The 11,234-nt window shown below is 33.5% G+C and overlaps 1 protein-coding gene across 1 annotated transcript in view; it reads left to right on the plus strand.

Moving 5' to 3' along the window:
- Positions 1 to 886: 886 nt before the first annotated feature.
- Positions 887 to 11,234, plus strand: part of Ets65A (DNA-binding protein D-ETS-3) — a 47,065-nt gene continuing 36,717 nt past the window's right edge. The window contains exons 1-3 of the mRNA XM_013306908.1: positions 887 to 1,037; positions 2,816 to 3,186; positions 8,337 to 8,420. Of these exons, the coding sequence (XP_013162362.1) occupies positions 1,033 to 1,037; positions 2,816 to 3,186; positions 8,337 to 8,420 (460 nt within the window). The 5' untranslated portion in view covers positions 887 to 1,032. The remainder of the gene's footprint in view (positions 1,038 to 2,815; positions 3,187 to 8,336; positions 8,421 to 11,234) is intronic.

Consider the following 11,234-nt stretch of genomic DNA (forward strand, 5'->3'; position numbering starts at 1 on the left):
TTTATGTGACACAAAAAAATTAAGATAAGGCTTTATTCGCTGACCAGTACATAAAAATTACTGGTTATCAAATGTACACATATTGCAATATCTACAACTGACAATGACAATTGATAATAAAATAATTATATTTACAGTACATAAATGAATCAACCATATTGGTTTCAAAAATATCAGCTGATTTTTGATTTGTACAAAAACATTTTCAGCCTTGACTGTACTTGACCAAATAAGAATTAAAATGTAAAATGATACTCTAACATTAGAATTTTTCGTTTAAATTTTTACATACATATATAATAAAGTGAGTATGTATAATTTTTTGTCTTGATAAGATATTTTGAATCGAACTACTTGAAATCTTACCTTGAGGAAATATATTTCTGTTGTAACAATCTGTTTTGCATATCAGTTTTACTTAATAATAATGTAACATTTCAATAATTTTTGTAATTTTAGCGTTTGAAAAAAAAAAGTCACACTTTTTATGAAATTTAAAAAATATGTCAGTAGATAGCGTCCCTGGTCAAATTGTGCAGCAAATATAAATTTATTATGCGGCACATTTCCCTTATGCCGGATGCAATCAATTTGAGCGCTCTAGCGCATTGCGCGGGCGCGTAGTGTACAGTGCTCGGAAGGCCGCCGTCTGTCCTCTCTGGTCCACTATAGAGTGTGCCAACTTAGTCACACCTACCAGCCCCCCTAGCCAGCCGTTCCTATCAATAAACTCTAATAGGACATGTAAACATTACTTATCTGTCTCACCATCTTCCTACGATAATTCATTTTCCCGCGATTTTTAACTATGGCTAACCGATTATATTTTTTAGCGAATTAGTAGAAAATTCAGTGAAAATATAATGTATAATTCTATATTCCGATATTTAGTATATTAACTGTAAATAAAAGTGCTGGTGTAATTTATAAGTGAAAAAGTGGTATCACGGAAATGTGATACCACTTTAAAACATCACCACGGAAAATACCAAGAAAAAAGCCAAGCGACAGAAAAGAAAACGAATATCAGATATGAGGTGAGAGATTATTATTACCACTTAAAGAATTGTAAAACATAAAAAAATTAATAAAACTTCTGTTACCTAACCTTCTGTTGACTATCTTCTGTTGGCTATATCATATATATTTGACAGACTAATAGAATATAGAGAATAACATTAATTTATATCTAAAAAATCTATATTACCTTATAAATATTTAAGTTTATTATAAGATTTTATACTTATGACTATTTTATATGTCATTTTAGAGAACTTTGTACATTATTTTATTATGAATTTGATTCTTTTCCTTGAAAGGCTTGAGTATGATAATAGTTAGTTTTATACGATTGTTTCGGCAGTGGAAGCCTACTGTAGTGCAGCTGTATCTTATCGGAACCTGACAATCTAATGTCATCGCTTTGTACCTGTTTAATTGGTATCGTCGCCCGCTTTTCCGGGAAGGAATAAATTGTTTTCTACCGCCTCGTAATGTGGATCCCCGATTGTATGTCTTAAAAAAACATACAGACGCATTGATAACCTTCTCCTTTTTGAAGTCGGCTAAAAAAAGTGAACAAAATTGAAGTTAAACGGATCACAATGGATTCCACTTTTGAAATCGGACAATGAAGTTCGTATTAGCATATAAACTCGATATGATTTGATCTTATTCTGTTTGCTTTCAGCATACATACTTACTTCTTAAGGATAGTCTATAGTTTGATTTAATTTAATAAAGATCTGGATAATTCCTCTAATATTAGCACTAAAGCTGAGCTTCAATTTATATTTTAACACGCTATATCAAACCAAGATGAGCCAAGTTAAACGTACTTGACCATGAGTAAATCTATGAGGAGAAATAATAGTCTAACAACCACATGATTATTAAACCAGAGCAAAATTGTAGCGACCTGTGTTCTACGTGGTTTCATCTGACATAAACATAATTGTTCAGAAGAGGAATAAAATATTTATTATGTGAAAGTTATGTATAGGTCCAGCAACAGCTTATATTTGCTACAACCGTCTTAGTATCGTCAATTCGAATACAGTGTGTATGGCGTAGAAATTATTTTATAAACTAAACAAGGGAATGAAAACTCCTCAACTTAAGCACTGAATTTTTATTAGTTAAGCAATACAATGTAAAATATAAAAATATGCAAATATGAATAAACAAAACAAAACAGATACAAATAAATTATTAAATATGCAAATACTATATAAATTGTTTTGAATAAACTAGCCACATGTCAATCACCTTTACTATTTCAAGCGTAGTCATGTATTTTACTATCAATACCTAATGCAATTAACTATGATTCCTCACTGGCGTAACACCAGTATTGCAATATCGCTATCTTTCTCATTCTTTTTGGAAAGAAGAGTGATAACAACAGTGTTCGTATACAAGTGTCACGACATTTGAAATCTATACATATAAATAAAATTGGAGTATCTGCTTGTAATATTAAAATAATCGTTTTTACTGCATATATATGAATATATTTACGGTACGGTACATACAGCAAAATGAAATTTTTTGTATGTCTGTTTGTTTGTTTCGGCTAATCTCTGAAATGGCTGTACCGATTTTGACGTGACTTTGATGGCAGGTAGCTGATGTCTAAAGGAGTAACTTAGACTACGTTTATTTTAGAAAAAAAACTTTGATTTTAGAAAAATTAAATTATGTTGCAATGTCCAAGTACTGTCCAGTACCGCGCGTAGCTCAAAGATAGTATTTCACGCGGACGAAGTCGCAGGCATAGCTAGTTCACAATAAAAATAATTTGTTTTTGTCGTAGGGTCGACTACCGCGGAGTGAAGTGTGCCACAGCGCTGCGTTCAGGTGTCAAAACTGCAATGTACGAAAGCAGCTGTTCTTATGCCGGAGCTCTGGAATTGAAGCGAAGCGCATTAAAAGAGGAACCCTGGCCGGCAACAGAATGGCCGCCGTACCGTCTCCATCAGAGTACCTTCGAGCAATTGAAACAGAGTGTAGAGAAAGCGAAAGCCGCTCTGCAAGACAGGTCTGGACTCCTAGGCACCGCGACTGCATTCGGTGATTTTTACGGTGGTCAACTAGGGCAGGATGCATCCAGTACGACTCTGGGCTTCGGCAGAACCACGAGAACGGATGAAAGCATGCTGGGATCAATTGATAAAAATAAAATCGGTAAGTTGTTAGTTATAACTTTATATCAAATATTTTTCTTTGATAATGCATAGCGCGAGCGACTACTATAATATTAAATTTTATTTTATTTTTACCTTTGACCTTATTAAAACTTTAAATCTGAGACGATAATCTTTAGTTTAGTTTTTCTCTGTTTTATTACTATTGCTAGCTAACAGTGGGCCTTCACTGTCGAACGATTTATTTTACAGAGGAACTTGCCATCCCTATTTGTTCAATGAAATAAATTTGATACGATGTTTAACTTAAATGTATTTGTGTTTAGGTAAACAAGTGTTTAGGCAGTGAAGCCCCACGGTTATAGAAACATGGTGTTTATTACGATTAATTATGTATGCTTGTGTGCGAATGTAAAGCAATGAATACAATTATTACCATCAAATGGAGAATACAAAACAGTCACTCATAATCTCACATACTTAACACATTAGTATAAAGTACATAAGTACTGGCGACTTTATGACATCACAGGTCCGTGCCCAGGGTGTTTAATAATTATTTTGTCAATTAGTTTACTGAGCACACTTTGTTATTTGTACAAAATAGAACACCTTTGATTTGATGAGCTGTTGTTGTTGAATAAAAAATAAAGGTATTTTGAACCAACCTAGTGCTCCTACAATACTCAATAATTGGTCGCTCCTCTTAATTTAGTAGACCACGAAATCTTGGAGTTATTACTTAGCTGGAAATTATCACAGTAACGCGCTATAGACTCATTGATTAAAATATTTGTCATGTTTAACCTTTGTGTGGTTGTAATCGCATCGAAACTGTGAAAAGCGTAATACAGCTAACTGGTGCTGTCAAACTCCATCATTTCTTTAAAAAACATAATACTAACCATAGTTCAATTTTATTGCTTAAATTTTGGAATCGAAAAGTTTAGTACACCAAATATGACTATCTAGCTTTTGTTGAACGTTAGCAGGTATCCTCGAGGCATTAAATTTAACACCCTCCGCTGTAAGAGATATCGCCATTTTAAGGTCCATTGTAACCGTCGTCAAATGATATTCCATGAGACACGGTGCGACGTTCCAAAAGAATAAAAATCGATTTGTACTCGCGAAAGCTCGGTTGTTCCGAATATGGCTCTACGGAGAAGACGTAAAGCTGCATTCGCTTCAGTCGAGGTACGGATTTAAACCCTTTGGATGAGCAAAAGCTGTAGGTATTGTAGCAAAGGTGGGGAGCGAGCTTCTTCTAAAGATAACAATCGCTATCGAGGGAACAAGACGGGGGCGTGCGGGACGCGACACCCCAGGTCGCCATAGCAACGCTCCCGCCCACACACCCAGCAGATCATCCCATCGCTTTTGATAAATACTAATGAAAATAAAATTTTATCATCTACCTACAGTTCATTATTACTGGGGGTAGAGTTAGATACACGCAATTTAACTCGGGGGTTCTACTGTGTTAGGTTTGGATATATAGTTTCAAAGATTTAGTTAGAAGCCGATATGTCTCCAACTTTTTTTCTACGGGTTGTCATAATGTCTCACACTTGTTGTTATGAAGGTGTCAATTTTAAATATTTTCCTATGCTCTTACTGCCGTATGATTGAATACATCAATACAATTACTAGATATCACGCAATTTGTAATCAGAAATTATAGTTGTTTTTACTATCAACCGATGACAATTCAAAATTCGCTGTTATGTAAAATACGTGTGATTTTCAACTTAAGGTAAATTAATCGAATTCGCAGTAACATAATTATGTTGCAAATTATTTTTGGATTTAACAAATAAACAAATAGACAACACTTCTTTATTTTCCGTATGATGATGTGTGTTATAAAAGAACCACATAAAAGCCGTAAAAAAGATTGCGAACACATTAAAAAAAAACATACAATCGCAAAAAATAAATCTGGCAACTGTTGGGCCGAGCGCAATGGAGAGAGCGTAAAAATATTTTCGAGGGCATTTTTCAGACAAACGGGAGTCTTTCATTCCGCATCGCGTCAGAGAATAAAAGGTTTCGCTATGTTCAGGGACCGAGAGGCGATATAAAAGAGTTGCGAGACAATGAAACCGTTCTAAAAAGACAATGGACTTTTTTTCCATTAAAAATGCCTTTTGCGAAAAAATGTTAATTCGGAACGAGTAATTGTAGTGGAGCTGCCATCGCCGTGGTGCCTTTCCGCCCACCGCGTGAAAGACCACGATTAAAACCGCCCATGTTTTAGTTCAATTTAAAAAAGAAACAATGAGGAGAAACCTTTGGATGATATCGTTTTATTCTCTTTTATTCCTATCATTAGACTATAAATTGGATCAAGAAATTAAATTTTTATTATTCTTCATATCCACTGAAGCGCTCGTAAAGCGTAATAATATTTACCAACTGAAAACAAAAACTTTAACAAAAAATTAAGAAACAAATAAGAGCGATTGAAAACAAAGAAGTGCAATACCAACGCTATTTAAAAATAAATCGGAATTCTATCGTAACCTAAAAATCTTACAAAACAAAGCAAAAATGTAAAGTCAAATCTAACGAAATAAATTTAAACGTAACAAAACAAACAGTACTCAGTTATTTTTCCCCGTGTACATTAATTTTGTAGGAACCCCTTAGACAACCGTCGCTTGATAAGTATTTGAACGAGCCAAGAATACCAAATAAGTAGAAAATAGGCAGAGTTCAAACGTATTTACATAATATTCAAATTAACGCGAATATCTACGCTCGGCTATACTAGAGGGCGCTGCCTGCCCTAATCTTCCAATGATTAGAAGCTACATATTAAAATTTATAAACCCCTAGGCGCAGAGTTAAAGAGTTGTTAACACGAAAATGATTGCAATACGCCCCTGTCGACAATACAGACAGATAGCGTCTGCTATTTATTATACTTATAACAGCATTCCATATTTATCGTTTATGCTTCTTTTGAATCAGTGTTTTCAATTATTCATGTAACTATTTTTTTTATGTATTTAAACAATTTATCTACTTGGTAACAAATCACGAATTATGTTTTAAGGTTTCATTAGTGTTATAAGAAACAACGAGCTGTATAAAGAAAAGATTTTAAAATCATAACAAGGGTACATCGAATGCTAAAATTTAAAGTATGCCATAGTTCAAAACAAACAAAACACATTACACAACACTACTTTTTATAAATAAAATTAAATTTTTAATCCGTCAATTATTTCGTAGTTTACAATGGAAACAAAGGCCGTATGCAGAATGTTAACTTAGTATAAATCGTATATCGTAATTGATATCGTTTCATGATAAAAATGTATCAGTATAGTAACGAAGTAGCCCTGATATGAGTTTATTGATTCCATTTTAATGTTTATTACATAAACGAAAGGGATAGGGGGTTTGTTTCACAATTCATATTCATTAGTGAGGACTGCCGTCCTGCCGTTCTGCCGGGACGAGAAATTGAAAAAGAAGATTAAAATATTCAGCAAGTTATCTGATATCAATGATTTAATTTAATTTATATTTAAAAAACAAATCGGGCAACATATATCTAACAACATAACTCTCGCTCATAACCCAGATTGATATGAAGAAACCATGTGGCTATTTTTGGATTTACACAAGAAAAAGGTTTGCATTTTCAATGCATAATTTTGAGAATAAATAGTTAACTCCTAATCATCTAAACAGTGAATTTATGATATGTTGCAATCGTATATAATTAATGATTATTTACATGCGATAATTTTATAGCGTAACATAAATTATAAAAATAAAATTTTACCATCAACTAATCTTTACAAAATTGCCCTATTATACAAACTCTTGGTATAATAAATAAAACTACTGCAAATTATCTTGGAAATCGTGAGTGAAACAATTTCTCAACATTCATTCCTTACCCATTAGTGTAAACCACTTTCTTGTACCCTCGTAAAGGCTAAACAAATTGATATGACTGCCGTGAATTTACACAAATAAATAACTATGTTGGTAGTGTTTTATTATTATGAGCAATGGAATAAAATTTTCAGAGTAATTGTTACATTTAAGTAATTATAGGCAATAATATTAAATGAGCGCAAAATTATTAATGCTTTCTTAATTGTTACTCAGAGACAAGAGATTACATGTTTTATACTGACGTAGTTATCTACACAAACTTCAGTTAGTTAACTATTAGATACATTACTACTAAAATACTGATTTTATACCACATTAGTCAAGTTTTCATTCTTGCAGTGATCAGGTGGTTACCTGTGTCAAATAAAATTGCTTTGCAAACACAACTTTAATATGAAATCAAAAAGTTAACACTGACTTTTCAAAAGGGGAGACCGAAGTCGTACAAGTTAAGCCACCGCTAAACCAATAATCCGCACTCGAAGCTCTCCATCCCTTTAGCATTATACAAACAAACAATTATTACTCAATCGATGGACGACGCGCAAAATAAATCAGTTGTAATGGCACTAGTGGGGTCGAAGCGCGCGTCTTTTGGTTCGCTTCCGCTGACAATAAGCGGCGCGCGACTGAACTGCGCGCGCGCATGCTGCGTTGTTTTGCCCAAATTCATGGGAACCGTGGCGTGGACAATGAGAACTTAATTGTGCGAAAGATACACCAGTGATGGCCTCTCCCCCTTTGCTTGAGAGATTTATGATATAACGTTGAGTGGATTGCCTTTTTGCCAAATAAATAGTTCCAAAACATATTGCTCGAATGATTCCATTGCGGAGTGACGCGTTAATTTTTTTTATCGTGGGAGCATTTAAATAATCGACAAAGTTAATGACTTTTTTGTATAGCTAGCATCCGTTCTTTTAATACGGCAATGTCATAATTATGTTTTGATTTTATTTTAGTTTTTAATTCATAAAATCATTCAACAGTGTAATTTAAAAAACTTGTCCCATTACGGCTATGCAAGTGTGAAAGCTAAAAGCTGTGATTATTCTAATCATAGTATTACTATGTTTATAGAATTCTGTAATAGAACAAAAATCAGCTTTAATTGGAGACAATTAATCAAATTTAATTAAATTAACGTAATTTTTGCAAAGACCATCTTATTTTGATATTTATCGCTCAATTTCAGGTTCGTAAGCTCTACGGTTTCTAAGAACTATCTTGTCTTTTTTTAACTTTGTGTTTGCTAATTATTTTATATTACAGGTTCTGATAAGCTCGCAACTGGTCTCGGCAAGGGTTACTCTACACCGGCGCTTACCGATACTCTTCGAGGAACAAAATGCTCAGGTTAGTTGATAAACATTTAATAATATTAATAATAAACATTACAAAATCTTCGAATACATTCGTGTTATCTTCGTAGAGATAAAATTACATTTTTTTTACATTATTTGCAATTATTAAATCACAATTGAAGTATAATTTAATTTAGGAAATAGACATTATTAATCTAATATAAAATCATCCCGATCCAAGGATCATGAATATAGGCTATAAAATGAGAAAAATCCCCCCCTCTCCCCCAACCCGAATCTCCCCTTCCGACCAATAATTTATTCGTTACGGGTGTAGACGTTATCTCATGTAAATAAGTGAACCGCCCGCGTTATCTCGCGTCGGTGATGTCACCGCGCAGCCTGATTAATGACGTCATAACATATACGTGTAATAAATATGTACATACTGTCTATATACTAAAGGATATACTTATTTTTCCTTCAGGTTTGTCTCATATAACTAACGCCGAGTAAAAAATTAAAATTAAAACCAAAACCTATTTCCAGATTCGATTCGAAAGGAAGGCACTTCTCAACATTTAAAAAGTTTAATTTTTAGTTTAGCCTACTAAATTTTTTATAATTTCCCGCGGATTGAATCGCGGGCGACAGCTAGTTAAAATAAATACGAAACTTAGTAACTTTACATTTCAGATTTTATTTTTCAGTCATTCATTATTTCTCTTTTAAACAGATTTCACTATTATAGGTATTATTAAGATGAAAATCTTAAATCACATTCAAATCAATTTCAATCATTTATCCGCGCAGCGAAGCAAGAAGATCGTCTCTTTGACTGCAGTTTAAAACTTTTAATTGTCCGATGAATTGAGCTCCGACCCTTTGATGTCGGCCGCCTGATGCGTCAATTGAGCGTCTCTAGGGGCAATCGGCTAGCAAGTCCTTTGCGGTTTCTTTTACGCGTAAATACAAAGTGTAACTCGATAATTAGACGAATTAGAAAATCTGTCAAGTGATAGTCAAATTAGTAGTCGCATTTATTAAAATCACTGAGCCCTTAGGAAGTTAGGTAAATAAAAAGTGACGTCATGGTTTGTATATAAAATCTAATAATTCAAAAAGAGAAAGAAGGTAATGGTAAATGTCCAAATGACTGAACTTTCAGTATTTTGTTTAAAGTTTAACAAACATAAAATATCTTTACATCTACATCTAAATTAGAAACTATTAACATATTATTTTAATTAAAAATATACAATTAATAAAGGGTAATTCAAAAAATACCAGTCGTTAAGGTCGTCAAACAAACGACGGCGCGTGCCGTCACATGTTCCTAAATAATTAAGAGCTCTCTACTACAAGGACCGCTTCCAATGGCCGACCGTGACGGGTTGACGAGTGTATCCCCAGGCTTACTCATATTATATTCCTAATAGTATATTAATACATCTACTAATGACGTACACGCTTCAACTTTAAAGTAGAGACAAAAGACGACGTAACCCAACGTGTTACTAAAATACTTTACAAAAAAGGTCGCTAAAGTTGCCTTTTGAAATTAAATTAAAATAATATGTACCTAAATTAATATCTCGTATGTTTATAATAAATATATAGACTGCAACATTAAGACATTATTTTACATTTGATAAAGCATTTCTAAATAAACATTAATAAATAATAGTGAAGCGCTGATTGTAAGCCACTGTGCGTATCGAATTATCGCGCGTGGGATCGAGAGTCTAAATTCTATCGATAAGCGTCCCAGTCATGATTTTTTTATCTCATGCGGTTACAATGGACACGCTCTGTGATATTTTAGGGTTGAGTGGCTGGCATAATTGATGATTAGTCAAACATGTTTGTTTATAGAATAATATTAAGTTTAATTTATCGTATTTATATGTGTGATTTTTACATTTAGAAAGTGTCAATTAAATTACTGAACAAGAAATTAAATCGAAGAATGGTCAATATTGGTTGCATTCATTTTATAATTCCTTTAGGTATGACTTAATAATACATTTTTTAAATATGTAATAATTTAACTCAACCTTTTATAAATTAAATTACAATAATAATTACACAACACACTCTCCCTTCATTTAATATAACGACCTCATAATAATACATAATAAAAATTAAAAAAAAATATGTTATTATGGTTTTTTACCGTGCCGTACGTAAGATTAAAATATATCTTCGTTTATTGTAGCTTAAACTTAGTATTATTTTGAGTTGTTTTCAACTTATTTTTATAATTATAATACAATGATAAAATAATGAAGATATCGATATTTCGCTGCACAACACTAAACGCGCACGCTTAGCGTAATTGGCGGAGAGTGTGCAATCCCGAATAACTCCGGCACTCAATTGAACAGTCAATCATTGTGTCTGTCTGTTCCGGTGGCCCGCTAACTGTCTGGGTGGTGCCCGGTCGGCGCGCATGCGACGAATTTGTCACGGCTTCGATTCCCTCTCTATTAATGAAGATACCCCCCTCGTGGGAACGCAGACTATTTGCTAATTTCAACAGCTTTTAGGGTAAACATAACGGCGAGGATGATAAGTGATACTTTAAAGAATGTTTGTAGGTGGCTGGTTTACCAATCATTTGCATTGTTACTGGTCCATCGGTATTACATTAGACTATAAACAAATCTGTAATTTTAATGATACTTACATTGCTAAAGCCAGTCACAGGCTACCTGTCAAGTTCATTATGAAAAGGCGCTGCGTATACCTATAGTCACTATGCCGGACTGACTAAATAGACGACTCGCGTCGACGATTCAACTTTGTGTGTTCGGAGCGCGCACACTTTTTACAGTTTCGGTAAATTTCTTTTAAAACCCCCATT

The sequence above is a fragment of the Papilio xuthus genome, unplaced genomic scaffold, assembly GCF_000836235.2.
Source record: "Papilio xuthus unplaced genomic scaffold, Pxut_1.1 DF828177.1, whole genome shotgun sequence".
Classification (NCBI taxonomy): Eukaryota; Metazoa; Arthropoda; class Insecta; order Lepidoptera; family Papilionidae; genus Papilio; species Papilio xuthus.